The sequence below is a fragment of the Chionomys nivalis genome, chromosome 15, assembly GCF_950005125.1.
Source record: "Chionomys nivalis chromosome 15, mChiNiv1.1, whole genome shotgun sequence".
Classification (NCBI taxonomy): Eukaryota; Metazoa; Chordata; class Mammalia; order Rodentia; family Cricetidae; genus Chionomys; species Chionomys nivalis.
This window is the reverse complement of record NC_080100.1, coordinates 53880383-53908184: the sequence shown is the minus strand read 5'-3', so window position 1 is coordinate 53908184 and position 27802 is coordinate 53880383. Positions and strand designations below refer to the sequence as shown.

The window sequence follows — 27802 nt, the reverse complement described above, 5'->3', positions numbered from 1 at the left end:
AGATGAACACTGTAGTTATTATTTTCAGCTTGAGTGTTATCCTGCGTAGTTGAAGAATATGATGGCATGTGTAATGTTTCCAGAGGCAACATAGAACACAACCTAAGTGTGAAAAGTCAAAGGAAAAGGAGGAATAGGGTAGGGGATAGATAGGAAACACACACACACACACACACACATACTATAAGAGAAACAAGAGCCAACAGCCTTGGGGAGGAGAGGAATTTATTCTTGAGGGGGAAGCACATGATTTGGATCTTCAGTCTCACTTCTCACCCGATCTCCCCATCACTTGCTGTTTGTCCTGTTTGTCCCACGGCAGAACATGGCATCCCCAGCTTGTCTGTTACCTTCCTCTAAAGCAAATACTCCTGGATGTATTACTTCCTGTTTGTATGTAGAAATCATGTTTCCACTTCTTCCACTAATTTGCAAACTTCTTTATTCTGAGGTATCTTTTTAAACCTATGGAATTTCAAAACACAAGCTTAAAAAAAATCTGCCATTTGGTGACTTAATTTAAAAAAAAAAACTAAAACATGTATTTTAGTTTAATAACAAAAATATACGCTACCTTTAAAAATAACGTTAGGTCTGTAAGTTTATAGTCTAAATACATAATTGACTAATAATGTTCTCATAAGAACTTAGTTTATTTCACCTGGCAGCTGGAAATCAAATCTTACTGTATGTTAGCGTTCCAATGATTTCAGAATTTAATGAATGACATCAGACATAGCTAAAAATAGCCACATACTTGGATAAAAACTAGCACTGCATGCTAGAAAGGGCTGTTAGTGATGAGCTGACTGGCCTTTACCACTCTTGGTATGCCTTCCTGGATGTCAGTGAGTCACAGCTACTTAGTCAAATTAATTTGAACTAAGCACCATGTAAAACAATTGGGGTAACACCCGGGACAGAGTGTGTAAATGGGAGAAACTTGCTTGAGAGATAGAATAACAGAGTTTATTATACCATAGAGAAAAAAAACACCATAACAGAGTTAATTATACCATATATAGAGAAAAAGCAGGCTTTGGTCTGGTACAAGAGGAAAGGAATGTGTAGAATAAAGAAAATTTGCTGGAGAGAAAAAAATAACAAACCAAAATAGAAGAAATCTTCCATGAAATACAAAGAATTGGAAAGAAATGGGAGACAGATTTTATTCATTTAATGAGAACTCTTTTTCTTGATTGGACTAGCTCTAAGAAACCTTCTAAGAAGCTGGGCGGTGGTGGTTCACGCCTTTAAATCCTAGCACTTGGGAGGCAGAGGCAGGCAGATCTCTGTGAGTTTGAGGCCAACATTAGAGTAATTTATTTTAGTACTTTAAACATCTTAAAAGTACTTGCAGATTTATTTCATTTGGGTTTTCTTTAGGGATCTTGTTTTTTACTTTATTTCTTGATCTGTTTTCATTATTTTATTCCTTTTTTTTTACAGACTTCATTAAGAGATTTATTAATATCATCGTTAAGGGCCATGCATACATTTCTAATTGCTAATTTGAAGTCCTTGTCTTGTGAGTTAGCTATTTTTTCATTCTCAGCCTGGGTAGTAGGTCCTGGTGGTGGAAGACTTGTCTTAGTTTTTCATGCTCATGTTTCCCTATAGTGACTAGGCAGTGATATCAGGTTGAGATGGTTCTAGGTGTTGATGTCTGGTCTTGGTTGGTCATATGTTCCTCCCCTTGGTCTCTACTGCCTTCTCTGTATCTTAGGGAAGTGTGGTGACTGTGTCTTCCCTGGTAGAGATGCTTCTGCAGGTCAGTGGGTGTCACAAGAGAACTAGAGGTGGGCTAGGAGACAAGTCCCAGGGGGACTGTGGGAACGAACTAAGGGGATGCTGTCCATGCCAAGGGATAGACCCCAGGGAGTTGGGGTTGTGTTGGGAGCAGGGGCTTCTGCAGGGATGCTGCAGTAGGGCAAAGACTATGTCTGGAGTGACAGGGATCAAAGGGTGGGGAGGAGAGGGGCAGCAGCTGTGTCTGTGGAGTGTTGGAGTCTCTAGTAAACGGAATGAGGTTGGTGGAGGGCGCCTGAAGCAGGCTGCTACAGGGTTTGGAGGTGTTGACAGGAGTGACGGAAATGGAGTGCCGGAAGGAGAATGAAATCACCTACTGGAGTCCCAGCCTGCTGTGACTACTGGAGGCCCATCTAGAGAGTCTGGAGACAGAGGCACGTGGGTCTCTGTGAGTTCAAGGCTAGCTTGCTCTACAGAAAGAGTTCCAGGTCAGCCAGGGCTATACAGAGAACCCGTCTCAAAAAAAAAGAAAAAAAAGTGTTTCTAGGTGTAAAGTTTTCTGGCCCGATAAGCCTCTCTGCCAATGCAATAATCCAAATCAGACCAAATTAGAAAAAGTCCGGGTTTAATGGATGCTAGCACTCTTGGGCGACGCTCAGAACCAGAAAGACCTTGTGTTCAGTCTCTGGGGGGCAGTTTAAATAGCCTGTGGGAGTGGTCTTGACCCCCTCTGGGGAGGGGTCACTGTTTGGCAGCCTTTCTAGGAGGTGGAGTTTAGACTCAGGGGAGGGGAGCTTGAAATGGAACTTTCCACTAAGCATTCCAAAATGGGTGCCAGGGAACTGGGGTGATGCTTCCAGCCAAACACTAGGCATCCATTGCTATCACAAAGGAACAGGGATGGGCTAGACGCGTAGAGGGGAAAGCTGAGAGGGTCAGCAGAAATGAGCAAAGCTGGTCCACCCCAAGGGCCAGTGGAGTCCCCAGGGAACGTAGCACAATTATTAATTCTTTACCATAGAGCTGGTTTGCTGTCGTAGCGTCATCTTTGAGACTTCAGGCGTGTCCCTGTGTAGTATGTCTAGATGGGCAGTTTGCATGCTGCATACATGGAAAAGGACTCAGGAGTGTATCCGCTTCAAAGCATTCTTGGACCACTGGCAGCTGCAGGAAAGATGAGATTGTGGTTGTCACAGAATCCTTGGAAACAAAAGTAGAGTGTGAAGGTCAAAGGTAGGATAGGGCCTTACAATAACGGATACTGCTCATACTGATTTCCAAAGAGGCTGTACGAGTTTGCACTCCCACCAGCATTGGAGAAGTTTTCCCCTTATCCCACATCCTCTCTAGTAAGCTGTTATCAGTGTTTTTCATCTTAACTATTCTGACAGGTTTTACATGGTATCTCAGAGTCATTTTCATTTGCATTTTCCTGATGACTAGGGGTGTTGAGCATTTCTTCTTTTATTATTATTTAATTGAAATTTTATATACCAATCCTAATTCTCACTCCCTCCCCTCCTCCAACTCCCCCCCTCTACCCCATCGACTCTTCAGAGAGGGTAAGGCTTTCCATGGGGAGTCAACAAAGTCTGGCATATCCTTTTGAGGCAGGTCCAAGGCCCTCCCAACTATATCTATACTGAGCAAGGTATCCCTTCAAAGAGAATGGGCTCCAAAAAGACAGTTGAAGCAGTAGGGATAAATCCTGTCTGCACTGCCAGTGGCCCCACAGTCTGCCTCAGCTCTACAACGGTCACCCATATTCAGAGGGCCTAGTTTGGTCCTATACTGGGTCCCCCACTGTCAGTCCAGAGTCAGTGAGCTCCCATTAGATCAGGTAAGCTGTTTCAGGTATCCCCATTATTGTTTTGACCCCTTTGCTCATATCCTCACTTCTTCCTCTCTTCGGCTGGACTTTGGGAGCTCAGCCCAGTGCTTCACTGTGGATCTCTGCTTCTCTTTCCACCAGTTGCTGGTTGAAGGCTCTATAATGACAATTAAGGCAGTCATCAGGCTGATTGCAGGGGAAGGCCAGTTCAGGCAGCCTCTCCACTACTGCTTAGGGTCTTAGCTGCGGTCATACTTGTGAATTCTGGGAATTTCCCTAGTGCCAGGTTTCTTGCTAGCCCCATAATGGCTTCTTCGATCAAGATATCTCTTTCCTTGCTCTCCTTCTCTGTCCTTCCTCCATCTTGACTATCCTGTTCCCTCATGTTCTTCTCCCCCTCCCCTTCTCCCCTCCTCCTTCCCTTCCATCTTCCCTTCTCCCCCACCACCACGCTCCCAATTTTCTCTTGAGATTCTTCTCTTGAGAATTCTCTCTTTAGATCTGTACCCCATTTTTTGATGGAATTATTTGGTGTTTTGATGACTAGCTTCTTGAGTTCTTTATATATTGTGGAGGTTAGCCCTCTGAAGATCTTTTCCCATTCTGTAGGGTGCTGTTTTGTCTTATTTACTGTGTCCTTTACCTTACAGGAGGTCTCATTTATTAATTGTTGCTCTCAGTGACTGTGCTACTGATGTTATATTTAGAAAGTAGTCTCCTGTGTTACTGCGTTCAAGGCTACTTCCCACTTTCTCTCCTATCAGGTTCAGTGTAACTAGATTTATCTTGAAGTCTTTGTAACACTTGGACTTGATTTTATATATATATATATATATATATATATATATATATATATAGTATATTATTATACATTATCAGTGCTCTATCTACATGTGGACCTTTAAGGACGAAGAGGGCCTCAGATCCCTCTTTAGATAGGTATGAGTCATCATATGGTTTCTGGGAATCTAACTGAGGACCTTGGTAAGAGCAGCCAGTGGTCTTAATTGCTGAGCCATCTTTTCTGACCCTGGATTGAGTTTTGTGCATGGCGATAGATATGGATGTCTTCCACATCTTAGACTTGGAAAAGTGAAGGAAAATAACCCGAAGGATTCTGGGCCATAGGCAGCCCTTGACCTTCGGTTTACCGTGATGTTCAGTTCTTCCCGTGTTTCCAGGTAGCTTGATAGCTGGGATGGTGACCAGGTCCTATTTTCTTTAAGTATAATTTTTAATTAGGACAGTAAAGGAGTTGAAGTGGATTATTTTGGTTTCAAAATTATTAACCTCTTCCTGTAATTGAAGGGAAAAAATGATTTTATGAAAAACTTGTTTGATCAGTTCAGTGTGCTGGTTAGGGGGGTGGCCTATCAACTAGACAATACGATTGCCTTACAAAAAATGAACCACTTTTTTCTTATAAAGGACATCATTTATATTTCTATTCTTCATGGGAAAGTTGGCTTAAACGTGATTTCACCTAATTATCAGTTATGTGAACAGGCAATTTTAAGAACGAAAGTTCTCAACAACTTACTTACAAGGGTTTGATCCTCAGGACTGGACAAAAACACAGTGTTTTTAAATTCTTTATCCTTTTAGGAAAATGCTTAACAGTTTGGAAAAATGTTTAGGTAACATGCGTTAAAGAGCTCGCCTGAATTTAAATCTTTCAGAGAAACTATACCTGTCCTAAAGAAGAAAGGGTTTGCATGTCTTATGTTTGTTGAATTGTGATTTCTCAACTTACCATATTAATGATTTTCTTAATGTTTTATAATTACTTTTCAGTGTGTTTTGGGATCTCTACTGTGCAGCTCCAGAGAGACGGGAAACGTGTGAGCACTCAAGCGAAGCAAAAGCCTTCCATGACTATGTAAGAGAACATACACTTGAAAACATCCTAACCAATGCTCTTAAAAACATACTGTGCCATTAACCTCAGAGAGAGATGTTTGGTGTGTGTTAGAACTTAGTCTAGAGAGTAGGAACAACTAACTATGAAATGTTCTTATCATTATGTATGACTTGTAAAATCTCAGGATTGTGCACTTATGTATATATGACTTTGTAATTTCAGTCTGTCTGGATTAACTTTTTGTAGGTGGGTTGGGGGGAGTTGCTGGAAATCAATCCCAGGGTCTCACACATGCTAGGCAAATTCTCTACTATTGAAATTTTACATGTATATTAATGAAACAGTATTTCTTCATTTTCAAAAGAAATTCATCTTAAGCTTTGTGTAAATGATAACCTCTTTTGCACAGAAGATAGAAAGTACTGAAATAATACTTTTTACCAAATATACACAATTCAGTTCCTCTATTGAAATTCATTTGAATTAAAGGAAATATTAGAGAAGAAACCTAAAATTTCTAGGCAAAATAAAAACCCGATTTGTTAAAAAAGACTCTTAAAGAGAGGCAGCAGACCCCCTTGGCTTAAGTGTGCCTTAGAAATACAAATCTAACTTCAAAAACCAGATTATATCATGCACCATTTCTTCAGGGAAAAGTTGCATATTAGATGGTCTTGTAAGGGTCCTCATGGAGCTGACCAAGAAGAAATAGAGTTGAATGTGGGATGGAGGAGATTCTGCCTTCCTATCTGAAAACAGTCTCCAGTCTGGAGCCTAACGAAGTACCTGACGGCACATCTTTAACCCAACTAGAAGGATACGTGTCTTGATGGCAGAGGGAGGCTTCATTTTGTGCCAAACTTTTTAAAACCCAGAAATAGGTCTCAAAAGAGAAACATTCCTTGGTTTTCTAAAAGGAAAAAAAAAAAAGGTTTAAAACCAAGAGCATTGTTGGAAAATCAAAGCCTCTAAATAGTGCTAGGGGAGTATACAGACTTGAGAAGGCAAATTCTTGGGTACATGGCAGTGGGGCCTGTACCCTCCCTGAGAGCTTGATTGTACTGTACTCATGAGCCCCATGTGGACAAAGCCGTTCCTGGGGATGAGGAGCGGGAAGGATTGCTGCAGCACACAGAGGGAAAGGAGCAACAGGCAATGACCGCGGCTCAGAGCACAGTGTTTTTCCAGACAGGGCTCTTTTGCCTTTTTATACTGGAGTAATGACAGAGTGAAGCTGTTCCAGCCACGACAGTTCCAGGGAATCCAGATGGCCTGCATTCTCCATCTCTCCTGTCCCTTACACCAAGAGAGGCACAAGCAAGACTCCTGCCACCGTTTAGTTGTAGACCTCCCTACTCGTATGAACACCCGGATGGCGCTAGAAACAGCTAGTGCTGTTATTCAGGAAGGTTTAAGACCTCACAGTCTACAGCTTAGGAAAACAAATGGGTGCAGAGAGATGACACAGTCACCAAGAGGGCTGGCTGGTCTCCCAGAGGCCTGAGCGTGCTCCCTCACAGCTATTAAGTTCAGTTCCAGGACATAGGACACACCCTTCTGGCTTTCACAGACATCTGTGTACTCTCTCTCTCTCTCTCTCTCTCTCTCTCTCTCTCTCTCTCTCTCTCACACACACACACACACACACACACACACACACCTTTAAAACAAGAAACCAGTTCCACAATGTGGAAAGCTCTGCCCTACTGCTCCCCATGGAGATTGTATGGGGAGTACTGAACTCCGAGACCCACTTTAGAAACAGTTGCAAATACAGCAAGCCCCTCCCACTGTCACAGCTCTCGTCATTGGTGCAGCATTTATGTTTATAGCTGCTGTGTTTAGAAATTCATTTATTTTCTGTAATTCAGTAATGGGAACTTTGACAAGGATTTGCTGAGTCTTAAATAGTGCAGTTTCTGAAGTAGACCAACATAGTTAGTGTGTACACAGGGCTTTGAGAGGCTTGAGGAAGAAGAGGGGGAGAGGGCACGCAGAAAGATCATGGTAACAGTCTAAATTGTCCTATTTCTTAGAGTCCATTATGCAATCATTTCCATATGATAATTAATATTTCTTGTGGATTTTTATGGTAATTCCCAAGGAAGCATTCTGAATTACATTTTCTTTAATGGCTGACGTCTTTAGAATGAATGAATTTGTTTATTGACTCTAGACTGAATTTACTTGTATATACTTGTATGTACTTGTGTGTATATATGTGTATATATATATATATATACAGATGATTAAAATCTGCCTCCTTTTTTATTAGCTTTTATCTACATGATTCAAGTAAAATGACTCTATTTTAAAAAATATGAATGATAGAATGAAATGATAGAAACTTGAAAAAGCAAATAATGAATATAATCCTTTATCTAAAATGTTAATTATATTTTCATATTTGGATCACACATCACTTTGGGTTTTATTTACATAATTTGTATAATTTACAGATGAATATTAAATATTAATGTTATATTCAGTAGGGTTCTTTAAAACAATTTTCACTCTTTGATAAGTTTTTATTTCTCTTAAATAGGACAGTAAAATATTTGGCAAAATGAAATATGAACTATAAGATGGAGATAGTCATTTCATTAGGTGAGAAATCTGATACCTGTGGAAGCTAAGGTTGTCAGTCAGTATATAAATGCAGTGTGCCATATCCAGGAAAGCTCAGGTTTTCCAAGTTCTCGTAGAGTGTATTTCTGAGTATACCTGGAAAATTTCTGCCTGCAATGTGGAATCATTTTTAAGAATATTAAACACACAGAAAGTAGTTTATTATAGTTGATCCAGCAGTGTGATTCAGAGGAAGGAACTGAAGAAAGGACTTTGGACAATACTACAAGGAAGCTGTCCTCATGGCCTCATGAAAGGTGAAAAGCCCTGAATCAGGATGGTAACAAAGAAATTGAAATTAAAGAGTGAAATTATAAAACAGATCTCCCTCTCCCTCTCCCTCTCTCTCTCTCTCTCTTTCTCTCTCGTCTCTCTCACACACAAACCTTATAGTTAGGGACTGGAACTTGGGACAGTTTAACTCCATGTTAATGTAATGCCTTGGGCTCCTTGATATTAATAAAGTTGTTTAGGTAAGACTCAAGATTTGAACCATATCAGTGCTGGAGTGAAGTGATTTTTATAGGCCACAGTTTCACTTTAGAAAGTTTAGTTTCATGTGTTATAGGGAGCAGGATTGATTCAAATTATTGTAGTAAATGGAATAGATCTCAGTGACCTTTGACTTGTTTCTTCAAGTTTTGAACTTGGGAATAATAGGTAGAGAAATCCCTCATTGTATTAGTTCTCTTTGTTCTTGCAACTGCTTTAGGAAGCTGTCAGTTAAATAAAGAACAGTGTAAAAAATGTAAATTATGAACAGATTCCTAGCCAAAGCATAATATTAACTCTTAAAGTATATTCCTTAGGGACATGAACATACTTAAAAAACTAAAAATATATATCATGTTCAGTTTGTTTTCTTATTTAACTCATACTCAATAAACGGTTGAAGGCCCCTTCTTGCTTTCTGAACTGGTTAGAGTGGGGTTTGTTGTTGTTATTTGTTTTCAGCTTGGCATAATCCAGGGTCATCTTAGAAGAGGGGATTTCAGGTCGACATGTAGGCATGTAGTGGATATTTGATTAATTACTGACTGATGGGAGCAGGTGGCCCATTGTGGCAGATGGCACCCTACACAGGTGTTCCTGAGTGCTGGAAGAAAGCAGGTAGAATAACTTATTTCCTCCATGGCCTTTGTTCCTGTCTCTGGGTTCCTGCTCTGATTTCCTGCCCTGAGTTCTTAAATGGACTGTGGCATGGGATATGGAAGTCATATAAACCCTTTCCTCTCCAAGTTGCTTTTGGTCATGGTCTTTATGACAGCCAGAGAGAGCAAACCAGAGCACTCTACTTTCGTTACTACTTCCCCTGCTTTTGACCATCTTAGCCCTCTCCTCTTCATCAGTACTTTAGGGAAGCTAAAGTATTTGGAACTGTCTGTGTAATACACACATATGTGTCAAGGAAGTAGAGCAAGTTTTGGATGTCAGAGATGATTTGTGTCCTCTATGCATTAATAGATAATTGAGTTAATGTTTGTGTTGGAAATTGCGGGGTTATTTTTCATGTGTAAATATCATCGTTACAGTCACATTTACCAAGCATGCTCTCTTTCTTGCTCCAGTATAGAATAATCATTTCAGCTGAAACTTGTAAGTTATAGATGTGGCTGTTTGCATCCCAGTTCACTTACCTGTATACCATGACTTATAATCTCAGGCCTTTCTGTTCCATTTACTTTTGCTGAATTTTCTTCCCATGGGGTTGGCAAGATGGCTCAGTGAGTAAAGATGATTATAGTACAAGCCTGGCAACCCAGGTTCAATCCCTGGGACCCATGTAACAGTGAAAGGAGAGAATCAATCCTAGAAAACTGTCCTCTAGCCCCCACTTGCTCTATGGCATGAGTGTCCCCATCATGCATGCAGTGCAAACTCTCTCATAGTCTGACTCTCTAATGATGATGATAATTGAGTAAAATTTTCCTCCTATAGGGTCTATATACTTTCCTTTACGTCTGGGGATTAAATTTCATTCCCTACAGAGAAATGCTTAGGTTATCAAAAGCATAACGAGGGCAGCAGAGTGTTGGCATCCCGCTAAGATCTTATGTTTGAAATATAAATGGCACTTACCTGTTTGTTTGTACTTCTGCACCTGTAATTCTGTGTTTATTTGTGGGGAAAAGAGTGGGGCCATTAGAAGTTCTTGTCTTGGCAGGACGGAAGGTCATGAGTCTGGGTTCATCAATCATTCCAGGTCCTGTAGACTTTGTGTTCTTGCAAACCTCTCATTAGTGCAACGAGCTACCTGAAAGGGGTGTGCAGAGCCCTTTTACCACTTGGTTTTTTTCATCAGATTCTTCCTGAGCTTCCTGGAAAACTCTACCTCTAAGATAAGCTAAGCTGTTCTGTTCTTCGAGAACATTTGGGTTTGGTTTCTTCCACATCAGTGAATTTTCAAGAACAAATGTTGCTTAGGAACTTTCTTCCTTTTAAAACAAAAAACCCTCACAATTGTGCAGGCAGTGTCTAGGGGTAAAGAAGTGCACCGAAATGGACTCACTTTCATAATAAATGTGATTGCAAATCTTTGATGCCTATATGCTTGGGTCCTGTTCCCATATATTACATCTCCTGTCTCCACTTCCTCCAGTTCTCCTCTACTCTGCACCTTCCCACTCCCCCACTCTTCCCATGTTCCCCTTCAGAAAAGAACATTATATCATTAGAAATCATTTCATTAACCTTTTTTTCCAGTCATGTTTTGGCCTTTCCTGGGTCTCTGAGCTGTTCTGCTTGGTTCCAGGCCCTGGAGGCAGAGCCAGGTGTGGGCTCTCTCTTGTGGCACGGACCTCAAATTAGAACTCCTATGAGTTCTGTGCCACCATTATTCTAGTACATCTTGCAGGCAGGACAATTTTTGGTCTTCTTTTCAAATTCAAGTTCTGTTAACTAGTCATCAACATTTTTTAAGTTACAGTGGGTCATGGTAAACTTTTAAGAAACAAAACAGAGTCCTTAGAGGTAACTCATTGATAAAACATTTGCCTAGTATCCATTTTATTATCTTCAGCTTATCTCCTGAGCATACCTCTCCACTTAACCTCCACTGGAAAAGGCAAGCCTTCACTAGTCCTCCATTCAGATCAGTTCAAGTTCTGCCTCTTTGGTAGAGATGCTTATCTTCTCTCAACTGATCCCTTTTATGGCATGTAAATGGAATATTGGCTTTCAACATTATACTTCATTGTTGTGCATTCAAACCACTAAAATAAGATGTTTTCATATTTACTTACTTTTAAATGTTCACAGAGTTAAAGTAATAACCTGTTTCCCCCTCATATACAATGTAGTATAATATTTGGAATGATAAATAGGCTCATTTTAAAATCATATGATTTTAAAATTATATGACAACACTAAGCTATTATATTAGAAAAATGCTCATCTTTTTGTGTATGCTCATTATATTGAAAAATAGATATAGTAGAAGCCATGGGCCTAATATAGAAAGTGTAGCTATTATAAGCAGAGTAAGACTCAGATAAGCTAATCATCTTTTATAAAGAGACTCCAATAATGAATAATTATTATCATTTTCTGGTCTTTCAGAGAAACTATGTATAAAAACTATGTATATGTTTTTGGAGCCAGGGGTTGAACCCATGGCTTCATACATGTCAAGCAGACATCCTACCACAGAATTCCATCCACAGTTCTGTAAGCAGTGATACTATTCTCTCTATATTTATTATTGTCACTTTAGAATAATTGTTAGTAGAAACCTCAGTGGTTATCATCTTGAGCATGGCGAATCTTTTCATATCAGTTATGGGCTTTTACATTTTTAAAGATAGAGGCAGTGATATCTCTCATTCTACATATGTGGTTTGTTATCCCATCATCAAAATCTGTAGCCAGACTTCTCTAAGCTAACTTCAGTGATGGCTTATAATCTCTGGAATTTTGGGAATGATGCTCATTCAGAAAGAGCCCAGATGCTTGCTTTGCAGCTCTATCTTCTTGGAATTACCCCTCTGGAAACCTAAGAGCATTTTGTGATAAGATCAGCCTGAAGGCTGTAGGTCCTGGCTACTTGTGCCCTACTGCCTACAGAATAATTGCTAATCGTTCACATTCCATGCTGTTCCTTGCTCTCCCCATGATTTCCAATGGAAATATCTATTGATTATCTGGTCTCTGAACTACTTAGGCATTTTTGCTGTACAGAAAGAGGACTTGATTATGACTTTTTAGTCACAGGTGTTGAGATTGATCAAAAAGGAGCTCAAACATAGATAACAATCTTACTTGCATCTCAGCTTTATCCAGATTTGACCCTGACTTTGGACTCTTTTTGAGACAGGTTTCTCTGTGTAGTCCTGGCTACCGTGGAACTCTGCTTCCAGGGCAATGGCATATATCATCGGCTGTTTAATTAGGAAATGACTATCAGTCACAGAGAAGAAGAAAGTATGTTTTGTTTTGGAGTGTACATGAACTGTTGTTAGCAGAGGGCAGATTTTAGAAGTTTGATACTTTAAGTGACCTTCATATTTTGATAGATTCAGAAATGGTTGCAAGAAATATTAAGAAATGTCATATACCATTTCAAAAATTTGCCCTTATGGTAACATCTTACAAGATACTAATATAACAATCGTATTGTAATGTTGGCCTTTATAGAGTCTATTGATCTCATGGAGATTTGCAGGCTTTTACATGCACTCCCGTGTGTGTTTGTGTGTGTGAACTTACATCATAGGCTATGTTTGCAAATCTACCTACCAGCTAAGATACAGAGCAAGTGTGCTTCCTGTGCTTTGTTATGTCTACAGCCACCTCTTTAATCTGTTCTTACTACATGCCAGATTTGCGCTAGAGATATAGAGTGATTGTCTTTTCTAAGTTTAGGATTTATCTGTTAATAAAATGAACAATTATTTAAATCAGTAAAGAATACTTTAAATGTAGCTTTCCATTTCCCCCATTCTGTCCGGGGGCAGCTAGCAGTGTAAAGGCTTCATCTTCTCAGATGCTCTGGGAGAGTGCAGGCCCTTTACTTTTATATTAAGTACATGGTTGTTGTTATTCTCTGTTGTTTACAATATCCAGTCAAATTAACCATGAAAGTCATAAGGAAAGCATTTTTTAAAGACAGACGGCTTTCCTGGCTCTTCTGAGACTTATTCATTTGGCTATTTTGTTGCCACAGTAAGAAAAATAAGCAAAATATTTTGTAAAGAATTTAGTATTTTTTCCTTTAGATGGTATGGTGTTTCAAAACTTTTGATTACCAAATTTTTCTGGCTTCTATCTTTTCCTGTTTTTCTTATGTATGCAGCTGTTCCTTACAGTTCTTTCCGGTAATTCTGAATTATTTAACACAATGCCAGAATCATTATGGAAGAGTGGTGTGGATCTTATTTTGTAACTGAAATGTGAGCAAAGTAGAACACAGAGTTAATGTTAATGGCCTTTAGTGCATTGGATGCATATTTGCGGTCACAGAAATATCGGAAAGCTAGTGCTGCAACTGATTTGTCTAGATACTCTATATCTTGTGTTATTCTTTAACATGCAGGTTTGGCCATCTGAAGTTTTTTAATTTTTTTTCTTTAATTAAAGTATATGTTGCTGCCGTAAAGCACAGTGGGAGGAGTTAAGGTGCTAGCACAGAGACAGAACCCAGCCTTGAGGAGCTTCCTCCCTGGGGACAGAAGTCAGCAGGTGATCACAGCAGCGCCTGCTCTTGGAGATAGGTAGACATTGGACCGGGGGAACTTTGGAGGGGAGCTTTCAACCCAGTCTGCAGAGGGAAGGGAAGGCTGTCCAGAGCAGCTTCCCAAGTGCAGAGCGCTGTATCTTTTAACAGCTCACTCAGACATCGGTGTACAGTGTGTTGAGGGAAGCAAAGCTAGAGAGAAGGATGTGTATGGACGCCTGTTCCACTTGCTCTGTCTGCATCATTAGTCACGCACTCCAGACAGACTAGAGCAATCACTTGGTCTGCGTTGGTTCAGGACCCGAGTCGGCAGGCGGTGAGCTGGTCACCGCTCCCCTGTAAGTACCCATGCCTTTCTTCTGGGTTTTTGGCAAGTTTTCCTTTGGGATATATTCTCAGTTGAGTATGTTCACTTTTGTTCATCCCCGTGTGCTGTGTGTCACACGTGATGATGAGAAGCTTGCTGTCATTCTTCGCATTACGTCCCTGCCACGCTCCTTTGTGGAGGATGTCCTCGCGCTCTTTCCCTGTAAATGTCTTTAGGACTGTATGTCTTGAGATTTGAGTATGATGTGTGTGAGTGTGACTTTTGAGTTTTGTTTATTTTCCCTACTTGATATTTTCTCATATCAGTAATAGAATCTTTTATTGAATTTGAAAATTTCTCAGTTATTATATCTTGGGAAATGTTGGAAAGGTGAGTGGGAGTGTGTCTCTTTGTGTGCGCATCTGTGTCCAGGTTTGCATACCCGCACATACCTGTACCAAGGTCAGAGGTCAGTAGTGGTTGTCTCCCTTTGTTGTTATCCACTTTAGTTTTGAGACAGGGTCTCTCAGTGAATCTGAAGCTTGCAGCTTTGACGGCCCGCAAACTCCAGGAAGTTTCTTGTTCTGCCTCTTCAACACTGGGATTTCAGACCTGTTGTCCTCTCAGACTTTTCTGCAGGTTTGGGGTTCTGAATTCAGGTCCACTTGCTTGTACAGCAAATATTTTTCCTACTGAGCCATCCCCCCATCTTGTATTTCCATTTTTTGTGTAATTTCTTTTTCTTTCTTTTGGAGGTTTATAATCTTTAATGTTCTTAAAGATTATATCTTAGATAATCTTTCATGTTCACTTTCCTTGCATCCTCTCTTTCCACACTAAAGCTTTGAATTTATTTTCGTTTTATGGTTTCCATCTTTCTCTATTTTTTTTTTTGTTTGCGTTTAACCCTTTCTATGAGAACCTCTCTTGTTTTAGTTTTTGTTCCTTTTTACAATGCTGAGTCAAACCTAGAGTGCTGGGCAAGTGTTCTCACCCTCAGTTAATCCCTGGCTATACTAGAACCTTTAACATGCTCATTGTAGATATCTTAACTTTAATGCCTCTTATCTAGTAACTTGCCTGTCAGCCTTTGGTTTCATTTCTTGGCTGTATCTGCTTTCATGCTCTTTTTGTATGCCTGACATTGTTTGGTTGAAACTAAAACATTTGTATGTATTAGTGGAAACAGTTGTAAAATGATGCCTGGAAAATGGACTTAATGTGTGTGATGGCAGGTTAGTCTTCTGGTCTGAGCTGTGGACCATGTCTGTCACATTTCTTTTTATCTGATTCTTGGTGATTGGTAGTGGGGTGGGGTGGAGGTGGAGAACTCTATTCTAGTTCAGCCTTAGTCTTGGGCAGAGCCCATTTCCCTGTTTCAGGTAAGCCCACCCTATCCAGTGGGAGGTAAGGTCTGGGTTCACCAGGTTGGATGGGTTTTGTTTTAACTTTTCGTGCCATGTGGATCTCTCCCTATGCTCTGAGAACACTATCTATTCTGTCGCTTCAGCCGTGTAAGTTCTTGTGCATCTTAGTGGAGACAGGGACTGGATGAAGCTGTTCTTCCAGCCGTCAAGAGCTGTTATCTCAGGGAGTCTCTTCGTTCCCTCGCTCTACCCAGTTTTTCTTGTATTTTGTGAAGTGTGTAGGAACTAGCCTCTGAGTGGATGAGCATTGTCACAGTGTTTGCAGCTCAAGGGACTTCTGCATTGTCTAGCTAGTTCACACTTGGTCTGTAGCAGTTGAAACTTTTCACTTGAGTGTTTCTTGGCATCCCGAGTCCCTCCAGCAGCCCTTCACACACAAAGGTGTAGTGCATGTCTTACTTCCCTTGGAAGTCTCTGCCTTTCCTTACAGCAAATTCTGCGATACTTTCAAAACATTTGAGATACTTTAGGAATACTCCTTAATGGCTGTTGTAGGGTTGTGAGCATGCTGTGTCTGAGCAGGTCTAATCACACGTGATGCCTGCTAGGCTGTGCGCTCATCTGAGGGGCCACAGTTCCTACTTTGCAGTTCTTCCTGATAGATCAGTTTTAAAAGTTTCTGGTGAAAGCCTGATGATGATTTTGAGCATTTTTCCTGCTGTCCCAGGCATTCTGTGAGACACAGGCTGTAATACTGGCGAGGAAAGGAAGCCCCTAATTTTTGGTTCTAGAGGTTGACCCAGGACTTCATAATGCTCTGTCCATGCTAGCATGCAACCAGCAGTCAAGTGGTGTCATTCTTCTTTATTCTAGATCTATCACTCATCCAGCGGCCCTCCCTCCAGTATTTTTAAAAAGGAGATTTTAGACCTTCTCTCTTAAAGTCGCTGTGGCATAGAGGTAGGAGTCATTGAAGAGAAGGATTTCTTACAAACAATGACTTAAAAGTTAGGGTTTTTTTTTCCTACTTTTTACCCATAAGTGCACCCATAAGTGCATTTATTTTTTTACCAAAATTGAGGTGGACAGGCTATAATGACTTCCTGTTTTCAATTTATTCAAAGAAGTTATTATTTGCTTAAAGTCCTTATAAAGACCTACATTGTTTTTTTATTTAACTTCTGATTTAAACCCTTTCTTTTCTACTTCATAGATTTCCATGTTTTTCTTTGTGTTCAGAATTTTCTTCCTGCAAAATATATCTTTTTACATTTAAAAATTTTTCTCTAGCTTTATTAATCGCCAACATAAGAGCTTGTTTTCTATTGTATGATATTTTTATACCTTGTTCCATCTTCCCTTCCTCCCTCCTTCTTTCCTTTCTGTCTTTCTTTCTCATAGCATATTAACTTTTAAACTTTTGTCATTAGATGTTTAAAAGAACTGTCTCCAAAATTTAATTTATTCATAACTTTGAAAGTTCAGTGACTGCATAGCTGTTTCCATAGCAAGCTGATCTTGATCATCAAGTACTGCCTGCCCGCTCAGCTGTGCGAATCATCAAGTACTGCCTGCCTGCTCAGCTGTGCCTAGCGCTTGTCCTGTTCTTTGTGAGATAGAAGAGACTCAAGGTACCTTCACCATTTGTAACCTTGTTATATAAAAACCATGAATGCACTAAGCAAAACAAAAGACATTAGGAACATCTTGAGTGACTCATACACACCCTGCCCCTCTGTTAATATGGAATGTGTGCCTTAACATCATAAACATCTAAATTCAAATGCCATGTCTGCGATTTAGTAATAATTGTGGGAAAGTTACTTTCTGAGTTTCTTTGCCTATCTGTGGAATAAGGAAAATAATACCTAGAGAATCTTTGAGGTCATTGTTATTATATGCCAAGTTTTATACCTAGGAAACCTGGTACATGACATAGGGTGTCAGTGATTTGCTGTTATCAAAACTGAGAAACCAATGTATTTTTCATTCATATGCTCTGAAGAGAAGAACACAACTGTCTCTGTCTCCCGCCATCATCATTTTCATAGACGTGGCACTTCAGGCTTCGTCTCACTGTGCACTCCTGTCCCGACTCGCATCTCAATTCATTACATTTTAAGTGTCCGTTTCTGCTCACCTGTATACCTTGGCATAAATTCTCTTGTCCTCAATGTTCTGTTTATATATTGACATTCTATTTAACATTTTTTCCTATTCTCAATCTGCTTTTATTTTTCTGGTATTGGGAACAGATCCAGGATTTTGTCTATGTAAGGCAAGTTTTCTATCACTGAGCTAAATCCCCAACCAGAATGAACTATTAATTTTCCTTTAGCTCACCTGTTCTGTATAAAGAACCTCGGACAATCCTAGCAAGAAGCGAGGAGAATAAGAGCAGTGCACGAGCTTATGCAAGAATCAGTGTTTATGCAGCTGATGGGAACAAGACAGAGCTCCATCAGCCGACGTCAGGGTCTCCAGGCCTCCACCTTCAGTGACTGGCTAGACGGACTCAGAACCTGAGGCAGTCACTGCTATACATATAGCAGTAAAAGTTTTAGGAAAACAAATAAATGGAGAGAGGGAGAAGGAAAGGGGAAAGGGTGTAAATCTGAAGGACAGGTCTGAGTCTTTCCCAGTGGAGTCGTGCCCAGTCCTGTGTGACCGACAGCTGTGACGATGCACACCAAGCGCCGTTACTGTCTCAGCCCCACCAGGCTGACTCAGCACCCCCTCCTGCCGAACCCCAACAAGTCAGATCCTAGGAGGAAGGTGATGCAGACCTTCTTGTCTACAGTCTGTGTAGAGTCCTCCACCTTTGCCATCCCAGTGCTGCCAAATGTCGCATGTGAGTCTGTTTAATGATGGTATCTAAGGATAGTGTTTGCTCTTCCTCTCACACCATAGTAAGAGTCAAGCTCTGATAGAAAACTGCATAACAGAGTATTCTGTCTTGGTACTAACACGAGAAAGAAATCATTTCATCTTTCCTGCTTCCTATCCTAGAAATATCTAGCATATTTAAAACATAATAATTATTTGTCTGAATGTGAAAAATTAAGCAAATTCTCTGATTCTTTTGAATACAATGTGCATTTCAGGATTTTAGATAAGGTATTACTACCTGGCAATAACAGGTCCTTACTAAACATCTAGCTAAAGGTTTCAAAATTTCAAACCAAAGATTCAACTATTGTGTGCTCATAGGAAAAAACAAAGAAAATTATCACTTGTTGATGCATGCCTGATTTATGCTGAATTCTGCAGCCCTGTGTTTCATGCAGAATGGTTTGAAGGCATAAGAAGTTAGATGTTGCAATAGTGCGGTTATAAACTGTGATGCCCTTCATCAAGCAAGGTTTTGAATATAGGAAATACTGAAATACAGTTATTGTATCAAAAATTTCAAGAATAATATCTTCTCTGTGTAATATCTGCTGTATTAATCCTAATTATACAAACAATTTGAAATTAAGAGGCTAGAAAGTAACAAGTAGACTGCTGAAACTACAGGAACATTTGTAGGTAAATTTGAACCAAAATGCTACATCTGCTAGAAGGTTAAGAAATTTGTAGTAGTTTTTTTATAGATCTCCAGTAATTTTATGCATCCTTTATAGTTGGATATCTCTTAGGGCAACAATTGGCAGCTAAATTTCAAATGAGAAATGTATCAAATAGGTATTTCATTGTTTATTTTCTTAGCACTTAGTGTTGCCTAAGCTGACTTCCAAATCCCAGACATGACTTTGAACTTCTGACCCTCCTGCCCCCTCCTGCCCAGTACTTTGGATTGCAAGCATATGCCACCACACCCAGTTATACACTGCTAGGGACCCAGGGTTCTCTGTATTTACCAAGAACTCTTCCAAGTGTATTAACAGCTCCAGATGTTCACTAGACTACTTTTTACTGTCATGGAGAAATATACATGTGTGTAGCACCTGTGTTTGTACTTGATAAGTTAGTGTTCATAATTGCTCTTATTTGATAGTCATTTATTTTAATGGATATATGTTAAATGCAATACTAATAATTTTTATTTTATATGTGTTTACTATCAAAATTTCAGTCACCATTAGAGAATCTGTATTCTAATTTGTGTCATTAATATGCCTTCTAAAATGAAAAATGCATCTGAAAATGAATTTTATGTTAGTAAAAGCATAGTAGAAAATTCGATATTTGCATTAGGTTCAAGAAAGGTACTTTCAGAAAATGTTTTTATGAGTATTGCAAGAGTATTTATTGGTCAATAAGCTTTTAAACTATTAAAATAGATATGTATCCCCTTCATCATGAAAAATTTCAAAGCAGTGATATCATAAAAAAGAAATGTTGCTATTTTGTTATTTTAGCTTTAGTATTTCTTTGGGATTTATTAAGGGGAGAAATGCTACCAGCACATAGATTTCAACTCCAAACAAAGGGGAATTACTTTTGTTTTGTGAAGCTGGCTTTTCCTAGGAAATAGAGCCAGAGCTCTAAGCTAATGCCTAGGTAAACTGAGCTTATATACCAAGGGAGAGCTGTTTACATTGAGACTGCTTGCTTAGAAGCCTCTGTGTGTGTGTGTGTGTGTGTGTGTGTGTGTGCATGCATGCTAGAAAGTGAATGCTGAGGCCTTTCTGTCTGAGACAGAAATTCATTACTTTTGCTATTACATTCTGGATTTTACGCTGTTATACTTTAAAATTATGAGTTTATTTAAAAAATCTCATGTTAGAATTATAGTTAGAACTTATAACTAGAATGAAGTTCAGGTTGATTAAAGTTTTTTTTGAGGCATTTATATTTAGATTGCATTTTTATTCACGTGCAGTTATTTAAATGAGAGCCAATCATATGGTAAATATTGAGCTCATAGGACATAGAGTCCCCATTATGAGAACAAGACTGTTGTTTGGGGCAAGCTAAATAATGGGTTATTTTCACGTGCATAATGAAATATTTAGGGGATAGATTACAAGTCTAATGAAATTCATTAATGTCTCATATATGCATACAAATAGTCTGAGTATCTTGGATGTATTTTTATTATTTTATGTGTGTTATGTGTATATGTGCACATGTGTGTGAGAGGGCAGTATAGATGCATGTATGCACGTGCAGAGGCCAGAGGAGGATATTGGATATCTTTCTATGTTACTCTCCTGCCTTGACACAGAGTTTCTCACTAAACCTAATGCTCATCCTTTTTTCTTTCAGTTGTGCAGAATAGCCATGAAACTCTGGGCTTCTGCCTGTTCTCTTCCCAGTGCTGGCTTTAGAGGCAAGAATGGCCATGACCAACTTTTTCATATATAGAGATGGGAAGGATTTGAATTTAAACCCTTATGCTCAGGCAGTGATTCTTTTTATCTACTGAACCATCTCCCCAATCCATCTCGAAATAATTTTACTCAATATCTTTCATCTGTTCATATTTAATTAGAACTCATTGCATGATGTCACATATAGAGCTTTGCATTATGGGTGCCATTTTGGCACTAAGAATGTTTTATATTCGGGGACATCTTAGATTTCAGATTTTGGCCTATGGGTGTTCATTCAAAGTATAATAAAGTGCTAGTTACAACTGTATCAGATTGTACTGGACACATTATAGGGCTCATATTTCTGATAACATCCCCATCAGACAGATACTACTGATTTTACAATGACTTGACTAGCTCAAGATCAGATGATTTGTAAATATGGTTCACTTGTGATTTAAACCAGAAAAGTTAAACTAAGCAATTTAACTACTTAATAACAGCAGAGTGGACTTCTCTAGTTTACTGTTTAGGTTTATAATTTCCTTTATATGTGTCCAGACTATATGCACTATCCCATTTGTTTTTTTTTTTTTTTTTTCAAGTAAGAACCAGAGGAGCTTTGAGTTCCAGAGCCACTGGAGACCCACACTGACAACTGTCCTGTGAATTATCCCTTCTCAAGACTCCCTGCCACCATCAGAGATCCCAGAGAAACTTAGTGCTTAGGAAATGTGGGTTGACATGACAGAAACCACACTGGCTTATCCTGATGATAGAAAGAGTTGTTTATAATCATTGTATGACTAATTTTAAATTGTTTTCGATCTTTTCCATATATACTATGTAATGGGAATGAAGAAAGGAGCTACACACAAAGGGGTTAAGAGAGAAGGAAGCCATAATGGGGAAAAAAGAAAGAGCAGAGGAGATTGCATGAAAGGAAAGAGAAGAAACACATAAAAGAGAAAGGAGAGCGATCAGGAGTGAACAAATTATAGAACGTATGTTATAAATGTGTTTTAAAAGTGATTTATATAGTAAATGAAATTATAAAAAAATACTGACAGAAAGCAGCGAAGAACAGAGAAGCGCCACCTCCTCTAGGTCTCCTCGCTGCTCACTCCTCCTTAGTTCTGCTCTTGCCTTGTATTCAAACAGTGTTGGCTGTTGTGAAGAAGAGGAAAACATCAGCGAAGAGCTGTATCCTTTCAGTTCGGATTTCTCTATAAACATTTGTTTCTTTTGAAAGCACATAAACTAAAATCTTAAGAGTTTAAGTGGGCTGTGAAATATTTAAAGGTAATGTATTTTATCTTACTCATTTTCCCCTGATAAACACTGTTTTTTGCATTATAAGTAGGTTATAATATTAGAAATTTTTCATTCTAGGCTATGTGTGCTGATTTCACCCCTGTAATCCGATATATGGAAAAGTGAAACAGTAGATTCTTTCAGAGTTCAAGACCAGCCTGGGTTACAATGGAGACCCTGTTTAAAATGTGCAAGGAACTTAAGTAGAAGACATAAAATCAACCCCATTTTTAAATCTTCCTGTTTAGATATGAAGTGTCTACTCAAACCTTTCCTGTCAAAAAAGTCTGATTCCTAGCATGGAGGTGATAAAACCTAACCATCCATGGGCTCTTCCTTTGATGACATTGGTGAGAAGTAGTAGAAACTTCTGGAGGTGTAAGACTCGTTGGGGATCTGTTCTTGGAGACTGTGTCTTTCTCGAATCTCTTCCTCATTCTTTGTTTTGTGACCACATATCTCTGTTTCAATATCCACATCACTAAGCCCTCACCACCATAGTACTCTGCATTATCACAGGTTCATAGTACAGGAGCAAAGCAGTCATGGAATGAACCTCTGAAATGGTAGTCAAAATAAATTCTTCTACCCTCAGTTGTTTTTTTCATGACTAAATAATGAGCACTACATTCCCTGTATGCATACTTAAGAATAGCCATCCATTACCACCAAACTAGATACCAAGTTAACACTATGGACCTAATCATCAAGTCGTTTTGTTGGGCAAAATCAAAATGATGGAATGAGGATATAGTTCACTGGTAGAGTGTACGTGCCTGGTGTCCTGCTCAGTACTACAGAAACAAAAAAAGAGAAAATAAAAATGATATATACTTCAAGCCCTTACAACTTGGTCTTGATAATCACTTAATGTTTAGGAATTGAGGAGAAAATTTAATGCAATACAAGGTACTTTATGATAGAGGACAGAAAGTAGTTACAAAATCAGTTTCAGAAAAACTGAGCAATCTAGTCATTAAATTCTGGATATAAATAACCATGTAAAAATCCAATATATTAGTATAATATAAAGAAGATATTGAATGAACTAAAAATAGTTCTGTATGTGCATACAATTGTGTGTCTGTGTTACTATACTTGAATAAATGTTTTTATTTCAAAGGTGGAGAAATGAATCTCAGGGCCATTAGCATATTGTTTATGTTATATGATTACACAGAGATAATTGTCAAATCTCCATATACCTAACACCAAAGAAACAGTCTGCCCTTAGTAATTATACTCCATTGTCATAAATTCAAAATGATTACAGCAAAGCAATCATTCCATAATTATTAACCATTTAAATTAAATATACTAGATATTGTGTTGAATATTGTGGAGAAACAAGGAAAAATGTTCATTGTCTTCTGAACACTTACAGCCGTTTAAAGGTAATGAATTATGACAACAGTTAACATTTTGTTTTGCTAGTAGACATTGCTACGCAGGAAAATGTAATGACAAGCCCTGTGTAGAAGTGCATTTACTGGCTGAATCATAAAAGGTTTATCAAGAAAACTGAGGCTTAGGTAAGATTTCAGAGGATAGATTGCATTTGACAAGGAGAAATAGAGTTGAATCACTAGAAAAAAGTCAGCAAAACATTTCCAGGACCATAGAATGGAGAAAGGGCCAGATTGATTTAAAGAGCTATAGGTTTGTACATAAGTTTTATATATATTTGCAAGATAATATGCAAGCACGCTTGTCTGAAGTAGGTCAGAATAGAAACTTTGCAGTAGACACAGAGAATGCAAGGAAACAGTCATGCATTTCAGTGCCAGGTAAAAGGGCTCAGATTTCTTCCTGAAAGTATTAAACGATTAAACATTTTTTTGAGCGGTCACTGGATAAAAACATTACTTAGAGACTATTGGTTTGGCATCAAGGAAAACAGAACAGACAGAAAGTTTAGTGGATGTTGTCAGAGAAAGTGTCAAACACCGGCGTCCTGGGAAAGAATAGATGAAAACTTTTATCAGGAATAGAATCTCCAGTCATCAAAGAGAAAATAAGTTTATCATTTCACAAGGCTTTCTTTGATGAGTTTGACAGGTCAAGGTGATGTTTGCTATCTTTAAGACTTTTAAATTGAAAGCGACAAAACACAGTAAAATTATTCAAATGTCCACACTAGAGAAGCAAGGCTTACTATTTGAGATGGTTTGGGAGACACCTTGCATTAATCAGGGATTCTCTTGCTCTGATGAAACACCATGATTAAAGCAAGTTGGGGAAGAAAGAGTTCATTAGGCTTATGTTGCCAGATCACTGTTCATCATTGAAGGAAGTCAAGACAGGAACTCAAACAGGACAGGAACCTGGAGACAGGACGGATGCAGAGGCCATGGAGATGTGCTACTGACTAACTGCTCCCCATGAATTGCTCAGCCTGCTTTATTATAGAACACAAGACCATCTGTCTAGGCATAACTACATCTTCAATGGGCTGGGTCCTCCCACATCAACCACTAATCAGGAAAATGCTACAGGCTTGCCTACAGTCTCATCTCATGGGGTGTTTTTCTCGGTTGAGGCTCCCTCCTCTCCATTGACTCTACCTTTTGTCAAGTTGACATAAAACTACCCAGCACATCTTCCAAAGATACAAAATGAGGAAATTTAAATAGTTAGCAGAGTGAAGATTCTGTGCATTAAGAAACAAAAAAAGAGTTAACAGATAAAGGCATGAGTTCATGTGAAAAATGAATAGATCAAATTCAGGATTATGCAAACTATGTTTGTAATTTTCATTTTACCTGCTTATTATGTCCTCACCCACTCTAGTGCAGGTGTGGGAGGGTTCTGGGTATGAAGCTGGGCTTTCTGCCGTGTGGTTTCAGATGGCTGACATAAGAAAAAGTACTGGCCCCCTCAGCACGTGCACACATTATATAATCAAATAAAAGCTTTCACAGCAGGGAACAGAAACTGTCAAATAGCCCCTAGACACACTACCTGGTGAATGGATACTTTTGCCAGTTTCTGTCCAGACCAACTGCCAACAACAGTTTTCAAATTAATTAAAACATATGGTCATTAAATTCATACTTAACATGCTCTACAAATTTACCTCTTTTGTACTGAAGACATTGAAAATATAATTTTAAAATTTAAATGACGCTTTCTCTTAATTTCTGATTGTTCGTAACATGGCACAGTATTCTGGGACAGACTTTTCCTGGGGAGATGTAGCACACAACTGTTCACCCCATAAAGGAAGCCCACAAAGGACAAATTATGGATACTTCCTAAGTCCAACTTGAGGAACCAACAGTTTTAATAGGGTTACTTCAAGGAGCAGAAATGACTCCGAGACAGCTACATCACCAAGTTCCACCACAGCGTGACTGACAGCTCTTAACCTCGGAACCTGTCCCAGCCTGCAGGCGGGTCAGCAGGTGGAGAATGTCCTTCCAAGTTCCTCAGTTGATGTGAGCATTTTCTAGACAGCTCTGCTGGTCCTTGTTTTCTCTAGGCGATTCAGATGACTGCTGCTTCTTCCATCCTGCTGTTTATCTGAGAGTGAATCTCAGACATCTTTTCTGTGTATATACTCATGAGAATGGAGGGGCCTAGTGAGTGTGATCGCTTTGAAATGTTTACTTTCTGTCTTGATGAGCTTCCTGCAGGACAGAATGTTTCAATCTGGGAGGAAAGTTCTACACAACTCAGTACAGTGGCCAGTTAGTTCCTTAGTCTTTTTGAAAGGAATTAATGTTTTACAAATGGTGTTTAATGTGTTATTAAAGCATACCATTTCATAGGCCTTACAGAAGAGTTCTGTATAACCAAATATATGTATGGTATTTTGGTTTCCACTTAAATTGTTTATCTTGTGGTGAGGACTGGATTAAAAATATTGGAAATGTGCCCTCCGGTGGTGGCACACACCCTTAATCCCAGCATTTGGGAGGCTGAGGCAGGCAGATCTCTTATGAGTTCAAGGCCAGCCTGGTCTACAGGGATAGTGCCAGGACAGGCTCCAAAAGCCACACAGAGAAACCCTATCTTGAAAAAAAAAATAAAAGAGAAATGTGGCTTTTCTGTAGGTTTAAAACCTCATGTATTTCATGAAATTATAGAATGATGCAAGATATTAAAAAATAATTGTAGAAATTTACTATCATTAAATATCTCTAGATTCTCTATGAAAACACACATTAGAGTTGATGAACTACGAAAGAAAACAAGAGGACAGGAAGTGGCCAAGTTAGGAGGGTGGGACTTAGAAGGACTTAGGGCCAAATATGACCACAGTACATTGTAAGAAATTCTCAATAAATAAATAAAATATTTTTAAAACTTAATGGGTTCTATCTATCTCTACAACTTTTAGATGGTGTTTATCTTTATGAGAGACAAACTGAGATAGAGTAGTGGACAGAAGAAACAGTCATGGTAGTCTTTCCCAGACAGTGGACGATTGTGATAACTCCATTCTGTTCAAACCCATGGGCACTGCTAGGTCAGCTCCAAGTCAGTGAGGGAGGGTAAATGATGCAGTCAGATGCATGCTGGTGAGAGAGGGTAAATGATGCAGTCAGATGCATGCTGGTGAGAGAGGGTAAATGATGCAGTCAGATGCATGCTGGTGAGAGAGGGTAAATGATGCAGTCAGATGCATGCTGGTGAGAGAGGGTAAATGGTGCAGTCAGATGCATGCTGGTGAGAGAGGGTAAATGGTGCAGTCAGATGCATGCTGGTGAGAGAGGGTAAATGGTGCAGTCAGATGCATGCTGGTGAGAGAGGGTAAATGGTGCAGTCAGATGCATGCTGGTGAGAGAGGGTAAATGGTGCAGTCAGATGCATGCTGGTGAGAGAGGGTAAATGGTGCAGTCAGATGCATGCTGGTGCTCACTGTTAGTTTCCGTTCTGAACTTTAATCATCGAAGTTTCGTTTAGGAAGGAAAAGCATCTTTGAGTGTAGTCTCCCAATCCTTTATGTTTGGATTCCTAAATTGTATTGTTCTTATGTGTTTATGTGAGAGTTATGTAGCCTCTAGTATATTGTATATATATGTGTGTATATATATTATTAATAATATATATTATTGAAAAAAGTTTTTTTCCATTCAATATATTTGGCTATGGTTCCCCTCCTCCAATTCCTTCCATATCTTAGCCACCTCCCCACCCACTTAAATCTACACCTTTTTGCTTTCTCTCATTAGCAAACAAGCAGGCATCTAAACTAAAAAAATAATAAAAGGAAATAAAAACAAACTGGTTAATTGTCTTTAATGGAAGATCTGTGTCTTATCGTCAGTTCTAGTATAGTGTCAAGCTTAGAATACTTCCTTAAATATAGATCTCCTCAATGTCAGTACTAATGAAGGCAAGCATTTTGACTAGGATTCTTCTCTAAATATCCTAGGTGGAGATGAGGAAGAAATGCTTTGCTAACACAGGGCATGGACACACAGTGACACCATGTGTTAGCACCAAGTGCTGATTTTATGGTGCTCACCTTCCAATCTCACTGTTATCTCAGGACACTATTACGTATAAAGATAATCTTTATATATAATTATGTTCATTGTTAAGGTCTTTAGAGTACTAAATACCTTAAAAGGAAAGAAAAAAAAGGAAACAAAATGTATAATTTGCTTTTATGCTTATAGAACTAATTAATTTGAAAAATGCAGTCCATTGCTCTGATTCTTCTAAGTATGCTAATTTTTGCCTGAAACATATCAGTTGATCACAGTTCAAACACTTATTGTCTATGTCTGTAAGTAACAGAGAAAAGAGAAGGGTGGACAAGATAGGCAGCAAGTGAAATAAAAACATCCCCACAGACCAGAGATTGG

At 39.0% G+C, this 27802-nt stretch overlaps 2 protein-coding genes across 7 annotated transcripts in view; one reads left to right on the top strand and one right to left on the bottom strand.

Moving 5' to 3' along the window:
• Ssbp2 (single stranded DNA binding protein 2) overlaps positions 1–27802 on the top strand; it is a 253540-nt gene that overhangs the window by 99358 nt on the left and 126380 nt on the right. For all 4 annotated transcript variants that reach the window (XM_057789547.1, XM_057789546.1, XM_057789545.1 and 1 more), the window contains exon 4: positions 5375–5459. In XM_057789547.1, the coding sequence (XP_057645530.1) occupies positions 5375–5459 (85 nt within the window). The remainder of the gene's footprint in view (positions 1–5374; positions 5460–27802) is intronic.
• Zcchc9 (zinc finger CCHC-type containing 9) overlaps positions 7042–27802 on the bottom strand; it is a 236344-nt gene continuing 215583 nt past the window's right edge. For all 3 annotated transcript variants that reach the window (XR_009058357.1, XR_009058356.1, XR_009058358.1), the window contains one exon: positions 7042–7101. The gene's annotated coding sequence lies outside the window, so the exon portion shown is untranslated. The remainder of the gene's footprint in view (positions 7102–27802) is intronic.